General features: G+C 36.2%; 1 protein-coding gene across 11 annotated transcripts in view; it reads right to left on the bottom strand.

Annotated features, from left to right (window-relative positions):
- The window catches only part of DMD (dystrophin), a 918699-nt gene that overhangs the window by 553100 nt on the left and 338523 nt on the right, over positions 1-27076 (bottom strand). For all 11 annotated transcript variants that reach the window (XM_027636380.1, XM_027636395.1, XM_027636430.1 and 8 more), the window contains one exon: positions 25716-25888. In XM_027636380.1, coding sequence (XP_027492181.1) covers positions 25716-25888 — 173 coding nt within the window. The remainder of the gene's footprint in view (positions 1-25715; positions 25889-27076) is intronic.

Raw genomic sequence — 27076 nt, 5'->3', positions numbered from 1 at the left:
CTGTAGGATTATGCTAATATTAACCTACAAATTATGCAGTTTTGTCAACTTGATTCAGCACAATTAGCACCTTGTAAAAATACACAAAACATCAAAGTACTATAAATAATTATGTATTAGCATGTGAGAGCATTAACTTTAATACTTAAGGCCATTCTTACCAATAATAAAACAAGAAAACTTTTTTTAGTCAAGCAACTTCTACAATTAAATTGCTTAAAGAAACAGCTAACCCATTTTCAGAGGTTTTGATGTTTTCATTTTATTTCTCAGACTTAATGTCTTTTGAGTGCTTAACTTATATTTAATTTACGTAGCCTCTCTCCATTTGGACTCAAAGTGATAATCTCACTTTAGATACTGCTACATCGAGGTCTTGATCACAGGTAACGCTGTGGGTCCATTCTGGGACAACACTTGGCTGTTCATATACCATTCACAACCCTGCACCCTGTCTTTCACCCACAAAATAGCAAATGATCAGATATAAAAACAAACTGCAACCAAAATCATCATAGCAGTGCCATCCATCATTACAAAATGTAATCTTTCCTCTTCCCAGAAAGTAGGTTCTGCAGCATTACATAAATTAAAAACATTCTACATTACAATTACATTAAAAATATTTTTATATCTTGAGTTGTATTGATTGTATTTTTCTTCTTGCCCTGGTTACTAATGTCAATCCTTATATCAAAGACAATGACAAATTGGGTATGAAAAAGCAGAATCCTATCAGTCATTTTTGGTTTTCAGGCATCAAAATTCATTTTTATGAAGTATGAGAGAGCAGTAAACTTAATAACCATTTACAATAAATAGTTATGCAGAAAATCCATTGGATTCTAATGGTTGCTGTGCATCAAGAGTGTAAATAGAAATATTCCATATACTTTATAAAGCACATTCTTCTTCTACACTAAATATGACTATTTACTATGCATATGAATTTGAACACCAGAATTCCAATTCTTTTTTTCCTAAAAAGTTTTCCTTCATCAGAACAGAGATGCAATGATACATTTCAGAGAACTTTGCCTAGGGACCTGGATTAAAAGTAGGTAACAACTTCTATAGAGAAAATAAAGAAATACTTAATTGTGACCCAGGTGAAAGAGTAGCATATTTTGCAACTCTGTTATACATAAAAATTATTAATGCATTTGGTAATAAAACTACAAATGTCATAGCTTTCCAAAGTGTAACTGTCAAAAGCTGCCATGATAAGAAATCCCCCAATCAAACCTTTTACATGGAATAAACAGTGGCTTTATTTTGTGGAAATCCAAACTAGTATTTTTGCTTGCATGTAAAGGGTGTGCACACATTTCATCCCCAGGATGGGAGACTGTGTAAACTGCACTTCTAGACAGAATTCTCCTGTGTGTTATTATTACCCACCCTATGGTAGCATCCATCTGATGAAGTGAAGTGAAAAATCACATTCACTTCTGACTGACTGTCAGGGTGATATTCTTCTCCTTCCCACACCTCAGGGGGTCTGACCTGCTTAAGGCCAACTCTGAAGTGGCACAGTAGCATCAGGCTTTGGTGACCTGTCATCAGGCTGCATGGGGAGAAATGACTGTGAGAAACCTCATTTGGGGTTTCTGCCCAGGGCTTCAGGGCCATATTTAAACTCAGACGTTGACCTGGGCTTCTCTGTAGGTCTGTCCATGGCACACCCTGCTCACTGTAGGCATAGTGGGACATCTGGGAGAGGTCTCTGCCTGCAGCTGCTTACCCCAGCTGAACCCTGACACTCTCAAACAGACTGCACAGCTCCAGTGCCCTCTGGAGTTCATGAGAGCCTGAAGCCTCAAACAGCCTGTCTGCTGCTGTTTAAACAACACACTAAGCAGTATTTCCACTGTCCTTCAACATCCCAGCACCTACGACTACAGGATGGCCACTGGGAGCTGGGGCAGCCAGCACGGAATACACAGCCATGTTCTAGCAAGAGGTGTTAGACTGCCTGTACTGCCCAGCTGCACCCACATCCCAACAACTAAGCACTCAGTAACCACTGGAGTGCACTGGATAGGCTCCTGGAGAGAGCCTCTTCCAGGTGGGTTTCATCTGAACTGAATCCAGTGCACTTTTTGGTGTGAGACAGAGCACAGCAGGTGATCCCGACCCAAATGACAATACTCATGGACATATTCTAAGTCAACATTCTAAGCATTCCATTTGGGCTCACAAGTTCTGCTGCAGTTCAGATACAGTCAATTGACAAGAGTCAATGACAGTTTCCACAACCTGGTCACAGAAACAGATGCAAGACCCATAATTACAGAGAGCTGGCAAGTCATATCTAGCTGGGGGAAATCAGTTCTCAGAAAGTCCCCACATTACCACCATAATTCAAAAAGGAAAAATTCATTTTGTTGAATTTGTGGCACAGAGTATATGTAATGCAATATCGAAAGTATATATTACAGGATGTCCCCTCAGTATTCCCCTGTAATTACCATGAAGTGCTTAAATCCTATGATTTCCAATGACAGAGTTCTTAGTTCAACCTGTAATAATATGTTTTATCCTCCAAAATTGCCCTGTTCAAGTCTCTGTTTCCACTGCCTATCTCAAAATCCCCCTACAATGGTGGCTTTAGAGTAGGAGGAATAGCAGAAAACTGATGACACCAGTTAATGCTGGCTGTTGACTCCCCGAGCCTGAAAGATGTTATTTATCCTGTTTAAGGCGTGGTAGATGTGTACAGAATATACTTGTATATTACTTTATATTACAGTACATACTAGAAAATTAGACTTCCTTGTTTCACTGAAAATCATAATAATAACAGAGCACTTAGCATTATCTTCTTAAAATACTGATGTCTATATTTCAGTAGGGTTTTTTTTTATTTTTTTATAGATTTTCAGTCAGTTAAAAGTCTTTTTAATAGATGTTAGGTTTTTTTTTTTCAGATTTTTTTTAAAGTTTACAATAAAATTTCATTTAAAATATCTTTTCCCTTTAATTTTGAAAATTCATTTGAGATGAGAAACCTAGGTCCAGGTAACAGTTGCTATCTCTTAGTGTAGCATATAGTGTAGCTCAGTTTCTCTGAAACTAAAATGTTCATGAAACTTACAGAAATTCTAGGAATGGAAGAGCAGGGAAAACTGTATTACTAGATGACAGCATGCAATATGCTGCTAAAAGAAGAAAATATTTCTGAGTCATGAAGAGCCTGTTTAGATAAAATACTTTAGAGTATCTTTTCTGTCTTTAACAAAAAATATCTTAAATAATTCTAATACCCATTAGTACAATAGAAAAAACCAACAAAAATCTGTACTATACTCAGAAAGTATATTTTCCAGTGCCATGAAAATTTAATAAGCATTTTCAGAGTGTTGGTATTTGAAAATTTACTTTTTACCTTTGATTATCTGGTCATTTTAATCTTCCTTTACAGTCAATGTAGAGAACAGATAATAATATCTAAATTCAGATATAGACATTATAAATATAGTGCTATACACGGCTATACGGACACCACAGGGCCTTGCGTATTTACTGATTCTCTTGATACTAAAAACATTTCTATGTTAGCAATACCCAAAACAAACATTCACATTTCTTTTTGTTCTATAAATGTGGTATAGAAAGGACAAAGTGAATTGTGTGCATCCAGTATTTTTGTTTAGCCCAACAGTTTTTTGTTCAAAAGGAGTTCAAAGACACATGAAAGTAGCTAGTTGTGAACTTTAACATGTAAAGCAGATACAACAGGAATGTAATAAATACTGGTAAGTATCTTGTTTCTCCTTCAAATGCTTACCCATGTGTGTAGAGTCACCACTGTCAAAACTGACAATTCTAGAGTGCTTTGGGTCACATAGTTTTCAACCTTCCACTTATTCATTCAGATTCCACAACATCATTCAGATCCTCTAGCGTCCTAAACACTCTTAATAGACTCCCAGGAAGTGACTCTGACACTGAATGTACTAATTTCAGAAACTGGCTGTCTTTCAGTGCAGATGCAGTGACTCCTCTCACCATACTTGCTTGTAGAGCATGAATTAGGAGTACTGTTACATGCTGCCTTTGGAAGTTAGAGAGGAATGAGTCACATGATCTGAAAATCTAATATGCTGATGCAAAATCTGGAGACCAAAGACCATTTGCCCACAAACTAGCTGAGCACGTTTCCATGCAAGAAAAGAGGTATATGGATCAAACTGGTTGCTGAAGACAAATGAACGACAAGAAGGTTCAACTATTTACTATGGTGTGGAAATAATGAAAGATAGTGGAACTGGTTTTTAAACACTTAGACAATGTTTGGGTTGTCTGATGCCATACCAGCACGCAAATAAGGGCAGCCAGGAATGCAAGTTTTTGCTACCACTTGATTCAACTCAGTTAGGAAAGTTCACGATGACTGGATGGAATAGCTTCCGGAAAACCACTACGAGTTCTGAAGGCAACTCTCAGAGGCATGAAGTGTGGCTGTCCAGTATAGGGGAGGTTCTGGTAAAGAATCTGAAACACATCATCCTATCTGTTCCTCACTGATCTCAAAGAATAAAATATGTGTGAAGCTAGCTCAAATTATGCAAGCGAGTTATTCATTAAAAAAAATTGTTACTGAGGTGATGACAGAGACCAGCTCTGTACAATGTAACATGGTCAGATACTGCTGCAAAGGCCTTCATAAATCTTTCTGAGCAGCAGAGTGTCTGCATTGCACATCCTATTCTTCAGTAACCAGAAGGAAAAAACCAGAATATAATTGAAACAGACTCTAAGGTTATATAGATTAAGACTATAACAGGTAAGTTTAAGGAACTGTCTGTCTTTGGTTATCTCCTACCTGAAATGACTTTATTTATTTATTTATTTGTTTGCTTGTTTTAGAACACAGAAGCTAAACAGAAATCTAGTCTTTGGGGACCACAGCTGTACAGGAAGAATCAACAGAATTTGAACAGACATAGCCCGCTTATCAGAGAAAAGAAGCTCACATTTTATGAGACTCTGATTTTTAATATAGTCCATATGTCAGTCCCACTGGACAGTAAGAGTTACTCACGAAAGATCTGAAACTTAAAAATAAACTTAATTTAACACTGACTTGTTCAGATTAACAATCTTTATTCACTCCCAATATTATTAGTTTGTTTACTCATTCATTTAAAGTTTGCATTGAGATATTAGAGCTCTGTTTAATAACAATTAATATGTTCCATTTTCCTCTGATTTGAATACAATAACTTTTACTTTCTTGTACAACAATGTGCAATTATGGTCCCAAAGAATTATAGCAAGATTCCAGGCATAAGAAATTATGAAGAGAAAAAGACGAGATTTCTAAGCAGTTACAATTAACTTCTAGTTATTAAGTGTCCCAGCTAGAGATATTTTTAGTTAATACCTGTTAATTGAACTGTCAGCTATATTAAAACAGACTTGATTAAAATGTCCATACTTTGCTATTGCTACTGTGACCTAACTATTTCATAAGGCTTATTTTACTTCTTTGTAGGTAAACTAACCAAATAAGTGTGATGCATAAAGCTCTACAGAATATTTGTGGTGCACATTTCACTAAGTGGAGTTTTCATGACTCATATTTTGATGTTTTAGAGAGACCTACTTTGGTATGAAAATTCAGAACTATAAATTTTCTTACTACTATATCAAAGCAGAAAGCTTTGGGTGTTTTATTAACATAAAAAGTTGGTAAACACGATGGAGCTGCCCATCTTTTAAAAGATGGGTACATGGTCATTTTAGTGGCACATACTGACTTTGCAGGTGTGTTCACAGCAATAAGAGTGTTAGGGTCTTTATCACTGTGTTGTGTCATGCAGAAACATTAATCAGGTGCTATGAAAGATTAAATCTATGAACATTTTCTTGGATGTGTACATCTGACCTATTTATTTCTACAGGTGCAGCCTCTGGAGACTATAGATTTTTGTGTTATAAAAAAGCCCTGAGAACTCTTTTGAGGAAAATTGTCCAGGATACACCACAAGAATTTTAAATGTTATGGAACATAAGTTTATGTTGAATTTAACATAGTTGAATTTAACATTTAATTTAGTGATAAAATCAAGGAGTTTGGAATTTGGAAATAAATCTTCCAAACAAGTTCTGCACTTTTCCTCAAAGCAAGACAAATAGGTAATTTGAACTGTCGGCAACATTTACTGTTTCATTAAATTTACAGAAAAGAAAATTGAAGCAGGAAAGAATCCTGAAGAAGGCTGCAAGCAACACATAGCAGAAGGATGGGTAAGGATTGTGCTAGAATAATACAGATTTCTTTCAATACTGATCCTCTGTTAAAAGGAAGTATGTCTTCTATGATTTCTAATATTTAGTACGATGAACAATTCAGTTTTCACAGGAAAAATATGAAATGTTCTTAAGAGCAATACGGTACAACTAAGAAGTGTGGATTTACAACAGGGACTGAGGAGGCTTTAATTCTCCTGCCTTAATAATCATATTTTCCCACCTTACTTTGTGGCTGGTATCTCAGGAATTTCCAGCCTAGCAACACATTTTTTCTCCAACTCTTCAGATCCGCTTATCAGATGCATGAGTTAGAGAGAAATGGCAGTTTAGGCAGGAACCAAAAGGAAATGGCAGTTTCTGCCTGAAAGACAACCTGACATTCCAATCCCATTCATGGTACATGACCTACCATGCCTGGAAAAGAATCATTACAGTTCCTAACACTGCTTGAACAAATAGCCAATAATTTCAAAATACCACTACATTTTTCTTAGAGCTTGCAGAACTGCAGTTCTATGGTACAAACTTACTTATTAGTAGAAAATAGCACTGAATCAGATTTTCACAAAAAGATTTTGAGAGTCCCCCTGCTTTGTCTCCAGCACTAAAGTAAGTCTTGCTTACTAGAGTAACCAGCTAACAGCAATGGATGCTCCTGCAATTGGTTCTCCACAATACTTTATCCCCTTCCTTCTGTAACTAGGAAACACAAAGTGATAGTTCCCAGAGGACAAAAGCAATGACAGCAAAGAAGCTCTATAAGCTTAAGCAACTTTCCCTTTCCAAGAGAGGGAGGGACGTACAGTCCGTTTATTAGGTGACAATCAGCTTGATTTTTCCAGAAAGAAAATCCCTAAAGTAGTTTTAAAAAGGTTTCCAGTCTTCTGCTAGTTCCTGAGGATAACTACAGCTTTCTCCCATTCAACTAATCTCTCCCAGATCGCTGTGGGAAAAGACATGCTAAGTTGTTTAACTAGGGAAGAACAGTTGTTTTTGACCAAGCTCTGGTAAGCTATTTTTGTAGTTCTCTGGGCCATGATTATGTCTTGTTAAGTCCCAGGTGAATCTGGTGACTGTCATAAGAACATTCCAGCACAGCAAAGAACAGTACTGATCCTAATGGGGCTTCTGCAGTATAGCAGTTGTACAGAATGGACTGAAACTATTATGAAAGTGGCAAACAACTGTAGAAGAAAGAAACTGCTGACTACGCACATCATTCTCTGTAAACACAGATAAAAATACTCCAGTCACCCCAAGATCTGTCTTTATATTTCATAGAGAAATCTTACTTTCATTGTTCCTTTAACAACAGACGGTCAAATAAGTAGATTGAGATTTTAAAAAAATCATGTTTAAAATTCAAAACTTATGGCTTTACCTATAAAGGTAAAAAAGTAAAGCAGATGTTTAGTTTGCTTGAAATTAGTCAGGAAGAAAACAAGCTGCTCATTTATAGACACATGCATACAAAAGAAAGAGAAGGAGATGAAAGGTAGAAGGAATCCTACTGCTTTCTCTGCTAGCCAAAAAAAAGCTCAATAAAACAAGTTGCTGAAGAATAAAACAATCTTTCTTATTTTTGGACATTACCCTGAGGGAAAAGCTTTGACACAGCAGCAAAGTCTACTTACCTATGCTTTGCTTCCCTTACATGGCAAACATCTCAAGGTTCCACTTCAGGGGGTTTTACTAGATGGAATTACATCCTTGTATTACAAGGCTCTGTAATTAATTTATTCTACTTACTATAAATATGTCTCAGTAGAAAACTAGATGACAGAAGGAGCTGCATATTAGTAGAAATCACACACAACGAACCATTTGTATTAGTTACAATATCAGGAGCATTAAAATGAGAATCCCGTAAAATCATATTTAATCCTAATTGTTAGATTCTTCATTGTCACAAGTAAAATCTTCTTAACATCTTTAATGTAACTTCTAATAAGTTTTTTTTCTAATAGCAGTTTAATTCAACAGTTTAGCTGTGTATGTGCAACATACATGTGTGCACTCATCTGTATATATACATATATACATCAATTTTTCAGTATTTGCCTGGTATATGCTGATGACTTCAGTGTATAATTTATATTTCAAAAATATTTCAAATATAAAAATGCTGACCAGAGAAAATGTTTAAATTCAAGGATTATCACATCACTGTAGCCAAGATTCCTTGTGCTTTCTATCAATAAATGGCAGAAACAGTGATGCAGTAAGAGCCCAATATTAAAATTCAGGCTTCCTAGATAGAATAGGTGTGATACTCTGTGGTAGTAACATAACTTTTTAGAATTCAAACAGTACTAATGTCAAGCCTAACTGCAAAACATTTGTGCAGATGGAGGGCAAGATTAAATCTATTTACCACTGTCAAGGCTGAGCTGGCTGGGTGCTGGGTTATGTCCAGGGTGCACATACACTTCACAGACACCTTTGCTCACAGAGAAACAGCCCATCTGCAGTAGCTCCACCATTCTCCAGGCAGTCGTCTGGATCAGGGCTTATGTAATTGAGTAACAGATGAAGATTTAGGAAAGTTGTAAAAATAAAACCAAACCTAGTAAAGCTTTTCCAAATCCACTTGTCTAGTCACAGTTTTCATGGCTTTAATACTTGAGGCTGCAATCAGGCTCCATCAGTAGGGGATGAAGAGGCCATCAGTATCAAGGGGAAGCTGACACAGACCACACTGCTTCACATCTCGGTTGCCGATTTCAGGAATCTGAAAACTGTCACTAGATCTTCATTCTCATCTACCTGTTCAGCAAATACGAAGTAGAACTTTGTCCTTCTCTCCTTTAGCAAAGGTGAGTAGGGTGAGCAGTTATTAACCTTCAGGTCACGTTTAACTCACTAGATTGGATGAATTTGTATACATAGTCTCCTTTACAAACATTCTGACAGCAGCAGAATGAATACGGTTTGGCAAATTTAGAAATACCAAATGTCTAAAACAACTATGCATTAATGACAATGGTACATTACTTACTCATCTTTCTCATTTCTTAGGACCAAGGCAGAGTATAACAAAGCTGTCCTAGTAGCTATTGCTGTTCCTTCTCCATAAACATAAGGAATCTGGAGCATCTTATCAGCTTGGCATCCTTCAAAAGTGCAAAGCAAAGAACCTGCTGTCATTTAGCCTAACCAGCAAGAAACTCTGATTGCACCCTAGGATATACACAGGTGATAGTAATGAAAAAGTATCAAAAAAAAGAAAATGAAAATGGAGGAAGAGAATGAGCTGAGATGTCTGGCCGTCTTGTGCAAGACAGTATTGTTGTTTTGAAGTTACAAAGAGAAGAGAGAGAAAATTTTAGAGAGCTAAAACTGTGGGGTTTTGTTGAAACTTCTGCTATATAATCCACTGTTCAGTGACTAGACAATTCAAAGTTAAGCTAGAGAATAATCATTTTATGCACTTTAATCAAAGTTGCGAGTTTATACGATATAAAAATCTTAGATAATGGTAAGTCCTAGAAAGCTACAGGTTGTTCATAGACAACTTCCCACTACAACCTTCTCTTCCTCTATTCATGGGCATAACCTGTTCAAGACTGTAGAACCACACACAACTCGGAACTCAGCTGTGTAGTAATCTTCACAAAAAATGTGCACCTCCTCTGTCTCTGTCAGAATCCTTAAGAGTAGAGAGGCTACACACAGAATGCTCCCAGAGTCATCAGTTATACTGGTACAGCACACAGGGCAAGCTGAATCAAGAATCCTGTTCTCAGCGTCAGTCCCCAAATGACTATAAATATTGATACATCATTTCTGCTCTATCTTAACATGTTCTACAATGCTCAAATGATGCAAAGAATGTTCTTTCATTGAAACATTACTGTTTCAACATTCCTAGCAGTTATTCTCACTGCTATCTATTCCAACTTTCTATGTTATGATGCTACTAGCTTCCTTCCTTTAGCTACTTTGAAGGACCATGACTAGATTATTGAATTAACAGTAACCAGTTACTGAAGTAATCTGAGTTGATGAAGAAAAAGGATATGGCAACTGTGATTAGTTCCTACTTGTCTTTCACTAGACAAGATGCTACATCTTTGTCAAATTCTTGTCTGCAGTGAATATCATGGACTTGATTTCAAAAACTAAGCATCTGTAACTTCTGCTGACTTCTGCTATAACAGTAGATGACAACTCTGAAAAAGAGGTTTAATAAAAATGGTGAATCCAGCTGGGAATTCACTTGGAGACACAAGCTGACTGAGAAGTATCTTTCTATAAATGTTTTCATAAATGATTGTACGCTATTGCTCTACAGACCATAAGCTGAAACAAAAGCTTGTTGCAAAACTATGTCTATCTCTTTCAGGAATCATGAGTTCCAGTGCTCTTTTCCTAATTTTTTCCTTTTCTTTAGTAGTGCCAATCCACTGAAAGGAGTGGAGTTGCTTTTGACTCACAATACTATAAGAAAGAGAAGAATCAGCATTACAATACAGGAGGCAAATGGTCACGGAGCCCTTGTGTTTACTTGCCATGGAACTATAGATCTCTTTGACTGGTACAGACAATTGCCCTCCCATTTTTACAAAGAAAACAGACAAAGTGTACAGGCATTGTTTACAAATCTAACTGAATTTTCAGAACTGATTGGAGAAATGATGCCAAAACAACAAACATGAACAGCTCAGTTAGGATCACCATACTTCACCAGTACTTTCATGCAGACATCTTGGAAATAAGCTCTTCCCTGCTAGAGGACGTAGATGATGACATGGGTTTATAGGATGCATAGAGACTTGGGGAACCGATCAAATGATTGTGCATCCAAAGCGGAAAACAGAAATGCACTAGAACTGGGATTGCTATTATGCCAGAGGATTTAAAGATAGTGAAGAAAATTGTTGGTCTGTTTAGTGCACTGCAGGGACAAAGACATTCTCATGGTTATTAGAGGAATTTATTTCTAGGCTTTCAGACTCCCACTGTGTCTACTAAAGACTATCAATTCAGAAATGCAACCATATTTGCTGCTTTTCCTTTATGGGCAAACTACAGTGCTTGTCATTAATCACCCTGACAATATGAAAATGCAACATTATTCTGCTAAGTATTTCCATGCTTTCTGATTTTTCACTCATCTACCCAGTTGTCAAATGCTAGACACACAGACAAGGTACACAGTTGTGTGCAGTGCGAAGGGAAAAAAAGAAAAATGATTAAAGGAATCATAATTGAAATGTGTTTGAGCCTAGGATACCTGTATTGGAGGTTTAAGTTTTTTAACTTAATTTCCTTCCTTAATTATATTATTGATTTGATTTGATTAGATTAGTATAATGACTCTTAAAAATAATATTCACTGTAAGTTGCTAGCCAGTCTTTCATCTGTTAGGAAAAGCAGAAATACTTTGTTCCACAATATAAACCCCTTAACGATAAATTCTTAATCCCACCAGTTCTACGCTGAAATCTGGGGGTGAGGGAGAAATAGAAGTAAACCAGGAAGGATGGAAGAGCCTTAAAAAGCCCAGAGCAAGACTCCTGGAACAGTAGGTGTCTGTGCTACATTTTTGGAGTACATGAAGACCTGTGAGCCTGAGAGCAAAAGAGCAACTCCGTGATTCCGCAGATTTACATTTCATCTCAGTTTCCAGCTAGTCAGAGGGCATTTTGTACCCTGACAGAAACTAAAAAAATACGGTGGAAAGCTGGAAAAAGGAATTTTCGCTTCAGTCGGTCCCGCACAGCACCGGGAGCGCTTTCACTGCAAAGCCGCCCCCTCGCGGGGGCTCCGGCCCCGGCCCCGGGAGAGCGGCTGGGAAGGGAGGGGGGATAAAAACGGGGGGGAAAAAAAAATCCCCAAAAACCCTTACGTGAAGACTGCAGTCTTTTCTGAAGCAGGACATAATACACAACACTCAAGATAACAGGTCCATACTTTCCCTACTCATTAAAATGCAAATAATTTCCAAACACTCCGGTATGGAGGGTCACAGTTTCTCACTCAGCCCCTCTGTGTGTTCAGAAAGATGGCACTTGAGGGAAGTGATGGTCTTGTGGGTGCAAGGTTAGGATGGAATTCAAGGTTCTCTTCTTGGAAAATCAGAATATTTGTATCTGACCTTAAAAAAAAGCATCTGAATATCACAGCTCTTGTTGTGAGTTGATTTAGCCAGATTTGTGAGGGAAAATAATAAGAGGCTAACAGGACTAGGTATGGAATTAGGAACTATTTAATACGTAAGACAGCTTCTATTACTGCTTATGATTTCTTTGCATGTCATCATTAACAACATGACATCTGAGTAGAAGCGTCTTCTGCTACACAGTCAGAAAACACTTCTGAAGGTTTTGTTCGAGAGTAGTCAGGAAGGAATCTCATGGATCATGAGAGAGCAATGTGTCTTGACTGGCTCTACAACACCACAACTTAAAACCCGAATTGCAGAATGTCTACCAAGACATAATATGTGTAACCTTAGGGAAGGGTAGAGTTTGGTCTTGAAAAACCAAAATGCTCAACACTTGTCAATAACTTTAAGAAAACTCTGTTATGTGGCAAAACCTGCAAATTAATTCAATTTTGATTATTTCTTAGTTCTACACAGAAAGCAATCGTAATTACTGTGTTTTACATCCTATAATAATATATGAAGCCTATATTAAACACTGAAACGTTAATAGATATTTCAGCAAAAATTTAATAATTAAACAATTAAACATTTTTTTCAGCCTATATCCATAAACTGTTAATCTCCCAAGCTAATGGGTTCAAACTTCTTACTGCTTCAGAATGCACTGATGATTCTGGAAACTGAGATTTACTATTTTTGTCAACAACATCCTATTTTCAGACATCTTTTTTTAAAATCAAGATGATGAATTTATCATATTGAAAATTTTAAAAGCACTTAGATTTTGGTATACAATTCTGAGATAATGGATGAAGTCTGTGACAGCTACTGAATAAACACTAAATACACAAATCCTAGTCATCTGAATTCTTTAAAATGTGCTTACTTCTGAACAGCTATTGAAACTATGAGCTTACATTGTTGGGCTTTTTTTCTCCTTTTGTATGAGAACAGAAACACAGGCATTTCTTTCTACTTTGGGGACTATATGCCAGAAATTGTTGATTTTGCAGCTGTTCAAAGAAAATTTAAAATATTCTTCAGCTACATTTTCCTTATACTTCGCTTTTCAATAACTATGCTAGCAGACAAAACATAAAACTATTGATAGCCTATTCTGTTCTTCAGTATATTTGCTCATATTGTTCATTGAAAATTCAGTTTAACATTTTCAAATCACTTCTTAGTCCATATGAATTAATTCTCAAAAGATATAAGATTATCGTGAGATATGTACTGATGAACTCATAGGACCTAACACCTCTCATATGTGTCTATCTGGGTGTGTATGTGTATCTCACTCAAAATATTATCGAAACACAAGGCAGAAATTTAGTTCAAGTAGTTAGAATCACTGCAGAAAACAAAAGGGAACAGAGAAAAAGAAATCTCTCCCCCTGTTGGCCAAGAAGTAGCAAAAGTCACTCCTTTCTTAGGCTGGCATTAAGCAACTGCTTAAACAAATGCTTAATTTTAAACAAGTGAGGTCAATTTACACATTTTATACTCTAGAGGTTTCACTTCAAGCCCTCTAGTGTGAGCCAGTAGACTAAATGCTGCATTGCAGCTGAAGCATATTAGATGCATTCCTGGAGCATATCTTCTGAATTTCTTTAATCCAACAGGAATCCAGTTCAGATGCTCCAAGAGCCCTTCTCAGTAGGAATCAGATCATGCTGGAGACAATCAGAAGATCAGTGCCGAAAGTTCTCTTCTGATCTGAACGAAAAGAGCAATGTGTCTGATGCACCAGTCAGAGGCCTCCTTTTGCTCAGGAAAGACCTCCCTAGCAATGAGTGCTCTAAAGCCCTATACCTTGAGACTAAGCTCACAAAACCGCTTATAGAGCTAAGCTTTATGGCACCCAAGAGCTATGCACATCTGTGTTTTAACCTGAAACCACTAAACTTCCAGTTCAGCAGAATAAAATGCTATATCTGTCAATAAAAATCTGGATCATAAGTTTTATAAAGATGAAGTTCCTTTACTTTTCTCAAAATGGTTCCAAGTACAATGCAAATGTCTCTCAATCTGATAGCAAAATTAAAGTGGAGTGACTAAGAGCAGTTTCATACATGCATACAACCACACACACAATGATATGTGTACAGAGATTCGATTTATAACAATATATATTATATCTAGGAAGGCAAATTTCTTAGCAAAAACAGCTAAAAAAAGCTGTTTTGCAGCTAGACATAGCACCTTACAATAATAGCTAATGAAAATGGTAGAAGGAGGTCCTGTGTTTAACAGTAATAAATGAAAATCAAACAGTATCACTCCTAGAATTTTATTAACTAGAACTGACAATAAAAAGTTTGCATGTTTGAAAGAAACACTGCAAGTAAAATAATGAAGGATTAGACTTAGAAGACATTTCTGAAAAACTACATAGTTAGAAATTACATTCATAGGTTTTGGATTGTTGAGAAGCAGGTGCTTGCTTTTCTGAAACTTTTTAAACCCTTAAAGATTCAAGAAATCCAAGCCCTTTGCTAAATAAGATGGACAGACATTTCAGGTCCACAGAACAATAACCTCTGATTATTAACATATTCCAGAGGTCTATATCAAGAAGATTCTAGACAGAGACTGCAGGAAACCTTACAGATGAATGCATGAGACTTCAGATGCCTTAAAAAAAGAATGCTTATATCAGAAGGTCCTGATTTCTTTGCAAAATTTTCCACCAGATGCAGTACCTCCTACCATGTCAAGTGTTTTTTCTTCATGAGTGTGACATCAGAGTTCCATAAAAATAGAATTGCATAAGGTCTGAAAAAGATAATGAGCCTATAACAAAGGCAGAAGTACTAGCAGGGTCCCCCTGCCCTTTGCACTTATAGGTATGATGGGAGAAGGAGAAATCCTAGAAGTAGATGATGGGCAAGTTGAGAATTACATCACAGAACTGAACCTACACAAGACTCTGTCACCAGCCAGGCTGTATCTCAGGACTCTGAGGCAGCAAAGGTGTCGCAGACCAGGATGCCATTTACTTTCTAGGTTGCAAGTTCACATTGCCAGCTCATATCTAATTTTGCATCTACCAATATCCCCAAGTCCTCCACAGGGTTGCTCTCAAGTCATTCATCACCCATCAGGGTAGAATCAGTGAAAAAGTCAACATACTTAATTATAGAGCTGCCATTCAGAGGGAGCTAGATGGGCTGGAGGGTTGAGCCATTAAATTCATCAAGAACAAATGCAAAGTCCAGCATCTGGGAAGGAAGAACTCCTTGCAACTATGCAGTTCAGAAACTGATTGTCTGGGAAGAGGCTCTGAAAAAGGGTTCTAGGGTCCTGTAGGCAGCAAGTGGGACATGAGCCAGCAGTGTGACTTGTTAGCAATGATGACCAAGTATATCCTGGGCTGTATTGGTAGCAGCATAGTGAGCAGACTGAGAAAATATTAGCCCTCCACACTCAGGTCTCATTAGGCCACTGTGTCCAATTTTGGGCCTGTAAATACAAGACCATAATGAACTGGAGTGAGCTCAGCAGGCCTCACTCCAAGTCATGGGCCTGGGAAACTTGTTCTGTGAGGAAAGGCTTAGGGAACAGGGTGAAGAGATGGCTTAGATGAACCCAAGAGCAGCCCTCCAACACCTATGAAGAGGTCATTGAGAAGACGCAGTCAGGCTCTTCCCAGGGGTACATGGTGTGAGGATGAAAGACAACAGGTATAAACGGAAACGAGAGGTTTAGACTAGATATAAGAAAAAAAAAAATTCACCATGAGGACAGCCAAGCTTTGGAACAGGTTCCCAAGAGGTAGTGCAGTCTCTAGCATTGCAGGTCTTTAAGACTTAAGGATAAAGCCTTGAGTAACCTGATCAACTAGTGTTGATTCTGCTTTATGCAGGATATTAGACTGGTAGAGTTCTTGAAGTTCCTCCCAACCCAAATTATTCTATTATTCTGAAGAATTAAGGAAATTAAAATCTCTAAGTCACCATAGCTAGATCTTATATAACACTTTGATCAGTAGCTTAGGATGGAGGGAAAATAAAGGAGCAAGGTGGAATCACACAGAGATAAGTTGCTAAAAGGGACTCTAGTGAATTCTTTATGACTAACAGGTTAAGCAAATAAAACCTAAGGAAATGAGACTTCAATGATTATGCTGTCCATCACTCATTTCCAATAATAAATCTTCTAGCTTTTTAGCCAGTTTCAGCCAAATCTGACAAGGAAGTATCAGTCTCAAAGGTAATTGTGTTGTTATAGGATTTTGAAAAATTGGTTGCTGGAGAGAAGAAAGAACATCTTATTTGTTTTAACACTCTGAAAAGACAAGGAGAGGGTCACTGTGCTCCATTCATTTTGTTTGGCATCTGTAGTCCAGCCACTCAGCTGATACACGTACAGATGCAAAATACAGGTATGATCTGTATTCTGTGAGAATTATATGTGATTTTATTTTTAATTGTTTTCCAACTTTGGCACCCCACATCTTTTTAATTTTCTTGCTGTCATACAACACTTGTGGACAGAAAGAATAAATCAGATCATCTGACTAGAACTGAGGCTATACCATCTTACAGTGTTTTTCTGATGTTGCCCTAATAGATAGAGAATTGCCTCAAGATCTTAATGAAGTTATTACTGAACCCAATTTTCCTGAGTGATATTAGACATAATGATATGGGAGCAAAATAATTGTCACTCTTATTTTATTTTAGTGTAACTTTCAAAAGAACATTTTCAACCTCATGCTAAGAATTAATCCCTCTTTTACTGGAAAAGCAACTGGACACTTAAAATAATTACCAATCAGATGAAATATCTCACAATGAAAGTCTAATCTAAAAGAAAATTATATATTCCAGGAAGAAACAAAGAAACTACTTGCAATGGATCAGAGGTATGGTCTCCTGTAGAAGCCTAGAAGACTAATGTGTATGTCTCAAAAATGGATAGCTGGATAGCTGTGGAGCCGAGCAAGGATTGTTGGTAAAAACAGGCTGAGAGAAAGAACAGGATGTGGCTGAAGAGGGTGGCATACAGAGGCAGGCAGCAATTTTTTGGGAAAAACATCCTTGTTCTGGCTCCTGGAGGCAGGCACAACACAGTACAGGGCAAGCACAGAAATGAGGTTGAGAAGGAGGCATGGACTGTCGACCAAAGACCAACCCAGTAGGGAGGGATCAAGACTAAGAAAGTCCCCCAAAGCTCTCTGACCCGTTTTCAGAAATGTCTAGAAGAATGAACTGCACATGAGAACTAATTTGCACAGAAACCAAGAAACTTATCTCCAGGGTGGGAAAAACCTACCTATAAAAAGGTATCCCCACAAAGCCTGGGTGGTGCCTCTGGACACCCCATCAGCTGGATCGATGCTGGTGGTTGGTTGGTTGGTTGGTTGGTTTCTTTCTTTCTTTCTTTCTCTCTTTCTTTCTCTCTCTCTCTTTATTTCTTTCTCTCTCTTTTTAATATTTCTCTCTTTCTGTCTCTCTCTCCTCCCTTTCACCTCACCACTTATTCAAAATCCAGTGCTTTGTAGTTATACTATAAGGGACTAATACCAATTTCTATAATGTGTATAATTTACTAATAAAACTTTTTAAACCTTTATGGACCATCTGACTTCTGTCGTTCCTTTTTGACAGTAGGTATCTACAAATTTGGGTATTCCTTTCCCTTAACAGTGGGATGCCACAGTCTCCTCAAATTAACAGTAAACAGAAAACAGGTATTTTGCTTACTTTTACAAAAAATCTCTGGAATACTCTGGTTCAATTTAAGAAGGATTTTTTTTTTCTGTGTTAAATAAAACTATGTATTTGTAGTTCCCCAGATAACAAATACAATGGTTAATTAATCTCAAGACTCTAGATTACAAAAATGTTGGGAGCAGAGACTACTCTATAAACATGCAGTGTACCCAGTGCTATAAGAATGAGCAAAAGCAAACAGTTATTATCAGGTCAATTGCCATAATATTTTGGATCACACCAGGAACATTGACTAGCTTTTGCTGAAATCACCTCAGACACTGACTTGCCCATAAAGAAAAGAAAATTTGAAAGCTGACCAGTTCTACTGAATTATTCAAGGTCATCAGGACAGAAGACTGAACCTTGTAATCTCAAAACTATTTAGTACCAAGGTCTATAACACAAAACTTGCTGCTTTCTAGTCCAAACAAAATGTGTGTCTTTTTTTTATCTTTGGTACATAGGGTTATATGTAATATATTTAAGAAAAGAGAAAAGTTGTATTCAAACTGTCTTGGAGAAAGAAAGAGAAAATTATATGTATTAGATAATAGCAACAACACGTACAGAACTGAGAAACACCAGCGAAAAACTGTATAAAACAGAAAATTGTAACTAAACAGGTCTTAAAAGACTAGGCTCCCTCTGCTGTCAAAAATGCTCTCCAGGGATGTACTTAAAGGTAGGTGTACACTGCACCATGGCAACTAGAGAGCAGCAATTCCTTAAAAAGCATCAAGAGAATTCTGCAAAGGAGCTCACCTTAATACATCCAATATATACTGGACCTAATGGCAGTTCCTGCAACATCATCCTTCATCCAGTGCACAGCTGACTCAGTTAAATAATCAAAATATTCATCCAGCTAAAAAGTTCTTATGCAGCACAAAGTAATGATTCAATACCATCAGTGAAAGCATACCTCAATTGTCAAGGTTTTAGAGAAAGTAATAGAAGTCATCAGAAATGAAGTTTCAGACCTGAGGAAATGCTGCAGCTCTCAGCCTACATCTACATAGATAGGTGTAGCTAAGCATGAATGTTCTCTGCCTGAGTTTTGTGATGGTTAGCTATAAATCAGGACTATCTGTGGAGTTAGAGAGATGTACTAACATAGCATTTCCCTAAAGCAAGTATACTCTGCATTTCAGCTGTGTCTCACAGCTTATGACACTGACCACGATGTCATCTTACTTTTGTATCTGACATGAAGGCCCAAAACAGCTCATATCCAGAATCTCACAGTCTATTTGCTTCTGCCTGCATTTGTCTTCATATGTATTTGCATTCCCATAGTTCTACAGCCCACATATTAATGACTAAGCCATAACATTTCCCAGACATTTCAGCGAAAATCTTAGTTTGTACAGCAGAAAAAGACACCATGATAATTCCTGTATGAATGTAGTGCATTTTTATCACTGAGGAAAGTTATGCTAAGTTATGCTAATTGTCAGGCTTGAGGATTGGTGATTTAAAAACACAAGATTCTTTTTCAGCTGAAACACTTTCACAGCACAAACACATGCTAGATTATCTCCTCTACTTATAAAAAGACATTCTTAATTATTTATTTTCACCTCCTTTTACAATACGGACACCTTCAATTCCCATACCGAGAATTTTGTGTTTTAAACTCTATAAGTACCACATGACAGAGATTTAATAAACTAGATCTTCCCAAAAACTACTCTGTTATTGCTCATCCTGCCTCAACTTTACTCTTTAAGTTTAACAAATAATTTTAAATTTCACTTGTAGCTATTCAATTTTGAAGATGATCTTATATACATTCCTGCATGAAAAGAGACATTTTAATGGTTATATATAAAGTAAAAATATTTTACAGATTTTTCTGTAAATCAAATCTTTCTAGTTATAAACTAGGCCACAAAAATATTTCTATACATTTCGGGTTTCTTCATATTATAAATATTGACAGAAAGACCTATCTGGATTATCCATAATAAAATATTTATACATTACATTATACATGCTGGTAATACATTATTTTATACTTGTTTGTAAGCAATTAAGCAACCAATTAAACTTACCGATACATTAATTTGATGGTGTGATATTATGGGGGCAAATTAAGTGCCAAATCTGTTGTAAGATTTTGATTATAAAACAACTGCTATGGAGAGCATTTCTATACAGTAAGCAGGATATGGAAATAAATTAACAACTAATGTTGGCTGTAAGAGTCAAGCATTATAAGCTGCCCTTTTCAAAATCTAAATGAATAATTTGAGTCACTGTGAAAGAAAGCAAGAAAAAAACCCCTACCCTGCATGTAACTAAGGCATGGTAGCTATTTTGAGATTAACATTAGAAAGGAAACAATTTCCTTCTCTCATTGGGGATGAACTAATCTGTTCTGGTTTTCACTTTCACCTTGAATCTGAAGCCAAGGGTAATTTTAGTAACAGGACTTACAACCCCAACAGACATATGTGGGCAGATACTTTTAGGCAAGAGAGCAGCCACTACTTCTGACTTTCTCTCAAAATACCTAGGCCTTCCACTAGTTGCTTTTCTCTCTCTACTGAAACAAAGCCAGTTAACCTTAATTTTTGTCACTCACTTTGTCAGAGTTAAGGCAAGGAACAAAGAAATGCTGACTGGGCTTACTGAAAGAGATATACAACAACACGTTCAGATATAAATTAAACTGCATTGTTTTTTTATATTTCCTAGGTTAAGATTAATCTCCCCTAACTTTATCTGTCTAAAAGTACTGTGTCTAGTCTTATCTTGTCTCGTCTCCCCGAAGACTCAGTGGACCTACTGTATAGTTCAACAGCTACTTGTGAAAGAACTGCCTGGGAGTATTTAGTTGAGAAAGAAGACAGACAAGTGCTATAAAATAGATAACTAAAACATGGATGGTTAAAGGTAGGTAAGATGACTCATATCTTCAATGACAGAAGATGTCTCATATTATGAAAAGATAACTATACTCTTAATACATCACTTGGGTTGAATGTCTTAGTATTATATCTATATACTTTCTACTAAGCAAGCAGAGCACAGAGGCTGGATCTGATTCAGACATCAGAGACAGGGATGTCCTCAAGGCTTACTGGTTCTGCAGTAATACAGAACATAGGCAGGTTACTTACATTTGAAAAATTTGCGTATTGCATTTCTTTTCGCTAACATCTTGATACATGAACCGGATTAGTTCTCAACTCAACAGACTATATCAGTAAGGGACTATGAAATCTGCTGCTATGTGGTATTAGAGATATAACCACAAAATATTACTTCTCTGACAATGAATTGATTCCTTATGTCTAATAAATGCTTTTCATCAGCCCTTACCAAGCTAATTTAAGGTTACTCAGAAATACCTGACAGTTGTACTGTTGTTCAAAAATTAAAATAATTCTTGGTATATTTACTAGTTCTTTATGCTTTGCTCTTGTTGCTATAAAAATTACTAGTTGTCTGTGAGTTTTATAAAGGCATCAATCTCTTCTTATCATTATTATGAATTTGCGATCTTTTCTGATATGACTGGCATATCACTTTTTTCCAGTTTTCAGAATTATCAAGAAACTTTGTTGCACTTTATTGATTCAATGATTTCTGGAAGTGTTAGAAAGGTTACTTTTAGGGAGCATGTGTTGTTCACAGAAGCAAGACACAGGCATAAATATCCTGGGAAGACAATATCCTGAAAAGACAAACAAGATCTTCTAAAGTGGTAGGTTGATAAGACAAAAAGTTATATAAGACAGTAATTTAGAAGTCTATCTTCTACTATCTTCTTTTTTTTTTTCCCCAGATATTATGTGTTCTCATCTAAGATATACTGGGACCTGGTGTTACTGTCCCTTCCTAAATAGTCATGATCAATACAAAAAACAAGTATCTAAGATTGCTGCAGAGAAGGAAAACTACTGTGAAAAACTGGTACAACGACAGGACAAATTATGGCATCTGAATGGTTATTCTTGCTAGGACTGAAACTTCACCTTTCAAACTCAGATTGCATTACCTTAATACATCTGTTGGAAAAGATAACATAGAAATTTAGCATCATGAAAGCAAAGGTTGAAGCTATAAATTAAATCGTAAATTACTCCTTAGCTCACAAAAGACAAATCATGCCACTGCTGTTCCCTGGAGTTTGCTTTGCACTCAGGAAACTGAAATAAAGGAAACAAATTCCACTTGGTATAAGATGATGTCACTCCCATTTATCTGTTGGAAACACAACAAATTACCATATTCCAAAATTAATTCGTATAGAAAAGAATCTCACTCCTAAAAAAGAACCATGCTAGATCTAAGCTTTACTTAAAAAATTAGTAAGCTGAATACTAGTATTTATACAAGTTTGTGAAAGAGTAAATATTTCCATTCATCCTAGGTTTTTAAAAAACACTCAAAGAGTACGCTAGGATGATCACAGTATTTTTGCTTATACTCTTTCAGTTAAATATTGGCTGTTATACTACAGCAAGTACAGTATGAACTCCCATTCAAATGCAGGAAACATGCTAAAATGACAATGTGAAATAAGGTTTTCAAATACTGTAGAAGAACTGGACTCATAAAGCTATTTGAATGCTTACCATCATAATGTATTCCTGTCAAACCAGGGTGTGCTCTACTGTAAAACAAACTAAAAATCTATCTTGATTTCTAATTAAAAGGAATTCACTACAAAGTTAATTACGAAGTATCTAGATATGAATCAGGACTTCCAGGAAATCTATTTCACATGAAAGAATTCAACATATGTGTTTCTAATTGTTTCCATGAGATTTAGAGTAAACTCTCTTCTAGTAACTACAGAGATAAGGAAAAGTGTTTTGTTCTTCCATCTATCATCATGACACTTGACTTTTCATTTACTTAATAATAATTTCCATGTTAGAAGCCTTTGATTTCCTAAAAGCAATATTCAGAAACAAACATAGTTACATTTGTTTCTGTAACCTTTCAAACATCAAATACTCACATTCACTTAGACACGCTCCCTTGAAAGCAAGACAGCTCCAATAATAATCCCAAAACTGTCCTAAAACATCATCATCAATAGCATATCTCATAAACACAGATTCATTCATGTCCCAAGGGTAGACTTACATTGATATTTTCACCCCTCACAGACACAAACTGCTAGAAGTAAAATGCTAAAGGCCATATTGTCTTCCTTCACCTCCTCCCCAGAATTCGTGTGCAGCCCAAATGCACCTCACAAAACAGCAGAAGCTACAGGGATCATCTAGAGTTCAAACTAAACCTTTGAAACAGTGACACAGTAAGACTGACATCACAAACAAAAAATTTCAAAGAAAAAGAAAGGCCTGTGATTCCAGACAGCAGTCAAGCTTATCATCACCTTGAATTACTGTCCATCACAGTAACAGAGGATAACTCCCCCAGGCAAAAGCCAGCTGGACAGTAATCATACTTTACAGTTCTCTAGTGCCTTTATCTGATGACCTCAAAATACTTGACAAACACTAATTCATTTCACCTCACAAGACTTCTGCTGCTGGCTAAATAGCACTACACTCTAAATAAGGAATAACTGAGTGTCAGAGATGTAGCCCAAACTTTCAGCTAACAGTGAATTACTCTCTTTGCTATGTACCAGTGTCAGAAAATGCATTAGTGAAGATTCCAAAGGTTTCTCAGAGACTGGTCTACTAAAACAGTTACAGATTGGTCAAAGGCAGTCTCTATGAAAAGAAGATTCTAAAGTTTTCCCAGAGCTTGGTCTACCAAAGCAATAAGAGTCTGGGCAAAGCCAGTCTCTGGGAAAAGCACAACACCAAATATCCCCAGGCTTTATCACCTGTGTGAGAAGCTTTGCTTCAGCCTCTGTTTCTAACTTATCTTTTGTTTTTGTACATGGCATCATGACTAGCAAGACCTTTTCTTACCCCACCAGAACCAGGCTTGCTATTCTTAAAAAAAGTAATGGGCATAGAAGAATTTGTAATCCTTACCAGATTTTAAATGTCTCAGTTTTTTACACTTTAAATGTTGAGACAAAGCAGAGGTGACATGAAGATTACTCAATTAGTTTTTTTACTGTAATTCTCTTTGACTATTAATTTTTAAGCTTCACTCTCTTCTCTTTCCAGCAATCTAAAATCAAAGCTAGTGACTGGCTGGCAGTGGAAATAATATGTCTGTACAAACCTGCAAAGTGACAGCTGTTTAACAATATTTCTAAACAACAAAACTGCATAAAAGTTAGCAAGGATTGGATTGTAGGACAAAATCAGTGCAGGCTAAACCCACATTAAGCATTTTTTTTTCTTCTAATTACTGCTTAAGCATTTAGAATTCCATCTCATCCTATCTCACCCTACTATACAGCACAATAATTATTTGGACATTCAGTTAATTTTTTATAGAATAATTATAATGCATATAAGAATATTTTCTCAGATAAGGGATATTTCTAAACATATGAGTAGTGCAAGAAGTGATATTCTAGAAAATATCAACCTATTTGATATTCGATATCTATTGTCTTTTGAGGTAGCATATCAAATGAAACTTTTAATGTCAAGTTTTCAGCATTGTCTGACAAGCCAATTTTGTAAAATTCCTATGAACAGACAATTTAAATGAATGGAACTAGTCATATATATAATGATTTTCATTATCAGATTAATGTCTTGCATTCTCAGAAGAATTATCAAGGACTTTTCTGTGGTAATTCAATAAATGCTTGAAACCATGAGTTTTTATCTAAGGCAAACTTGTTTGTTAACTCTTAAACTACTCATACTGGAAAAAAAGTATATCCCATAAATGATAGCAATTTCTCTATCACTGCCAGTAATGTCTGACACATCATTTAATAAAAAAAGTTAAGAGGAAGTATAAACCTATGTCTTTTACTGCAAAATGCCAAAATTGGCGATATACTACAGAGCATAAATAAGTCACTGGGTTGCTACCTCTGCCTGCTGTGTTCCTAAACATGAGCCATGCCTGAAATATGAAATAGGCTTGGCTATATTTTGTATCATAATATGATTCCCAGATTACAAATATTAGAAATAATATACCAGAAGGAAAAAAATAAATTATATGATACTGTAGCTGTATTTATTATAATTTTAATGACTTTCTATACCTCTCTTGATTGTCCAACCTTGCTGTATAAAGTGTAATATATAAACTCATGAAAAGATGACACCAAATTTAGAGCTGTTAACAATTCTAGCTATGCTCCTTAGACATAAAGTGAGAACTTCTCAAACTAGTAAATCCTCTGCAATTCAAACATCACATATTCAAATATTTAAATCAACAACAAAGGTACAAAAGACTAAATGCCTAAAACTATCTCAGAGTAAAGGTATGTCATTTATAACGAAACAGGAATATGCTTGCAGTATGATGTCAGATTTTAGTCCAATGCAAGTGGTAGTTGGTAAAAATGTTTTCAATTTTACAAAGATGTTCATAAATTAAATTACAGTTCTATATAAACTTTCTATGTTTAGTTACAAGACAATATTGTTTGTGACTTTAAAAGGTATCCTCACAAAAAGAAGACTAGAAAATAGTCATCAACAGTAGGCCAAATATTCATGGATGCCATCAGAAAAAGCAATTTTGAAAAGTTACTTACGCCTGCCGCTCCCTGTACATCTTGTTAATTTTGTCCCATTGAAAATTAAGTTGAGTCAGTTTTTCTTGTATATTTGCTGCTTCCTTTGGTGTAGCACTTTGCAAAGCCGGTGTCTTCTTACTGCGAATAATTTCTACACGACCCTGTAGTCTCCCCAGGCTATCTTTAATGCTCTGTAATATCAAGATTTTAAAAAATAGAATCAAAACTTTGGTTTTATAAATAACAAATAATTGTTCATAAGCAAAAGAAACCAGTGGAAAATGCTAATGAACCAAAAACATTGATAATAATAACAGTTTTACAATAACCACATAAGACAACTGATATAATTCTTTTACTATGCTTTATATTTTACCCATCTGTCACTATTTTCCTACCATTGCTCTGCTTCATTCTTTGGCACTGCTGATTTTTTTTTTTCCATTGTTCATTTTTTCCCCTTGGTTTTAATAAAACTACATAGTCATTTTCAATTTGTTCTAATTTACTGAACATTCAAACATTTTGAATCCGCATCTAACAATACTAGTTTTGATGGAGGTTTTAAAGCGTTACTCTCTAGTAACCTTCAATGTATAAAGTCTAGCATACACAAAGTTGCTGCAGACATGTGTGTAGCTACTAGGAAGAAGTTGGTAGTCTTAGAAACCTATTATAAACCAGACAGACTTCATGGACAGTTTGAACTAAACTGAAGGGCTTCCCAGTCCATCAGTAGGGAAGCCTTTTCTCTCTCCTGCCTTTCTTTAAGTTTTGTAATCTGTATCAGCTGTGACTGTTCACTTCACTTCTAATTGTGCAACCCCTGATTTTTCTTAATAAAGAAATTTCTAATATATCCACGTAGACTATACTTAGCATTTCCTCTTCATTCAGCATTTATGAATTCTGATTCTACAAATGGGTTTTAATATTTGTTTTTATTAATAAACACATAATCCGCACCATCTCATGGCTAGACTATAAGTTCTACAATTCTATTGTAATGAATTTGGTTTAAAAACAGTATTTTAGAACCATGTGTACAACAGAGTGCACTGGTATATTATTATTAGTAGTAGTATGCGATGACAGGAGACAATGTGGTTGCAATTTTATAACTAATTAAAGTTATAACACTGCATTTACTATCCTGTAAAATGTAAGAATTGAAGTCATCGTGAAAATGTGAAGGCAATGCACTGAAATAACTGTATAAAAACTGCCCCCAGCCAACATCAAAAGGAAAATACCCTGGGTTTCTAAATCTGTATATGCACTATAATACAGTGTTCTTTGGGAAAAAAAAAAGGGGAAAGAGAAGGGAAAAGAGAAGGGAAAAGAGAAGGGAAGGGAAGGTTTGGGAAGGGAAGGGAGGT

Source organism: Corapipo altera, unplaced genomic scaffold (assembly GCF_003945725.1).
Source record: "Corapipo altera isolate COAL_440 unplaced genomic scaffold, ASM394572v1 0, whole genome shotgun sequence".
Lineage (NCBI taxonomy): Eukaryota > Metazoa > Chordata > Aves > Passeriformes > Pipridae > Corapipo > Corapipo altera.
The sequence above is the reverse complement of the archived record's forward strand: the minus strand, read 5'-3'. Positions and strand labels throughout refer to the sequence as shown.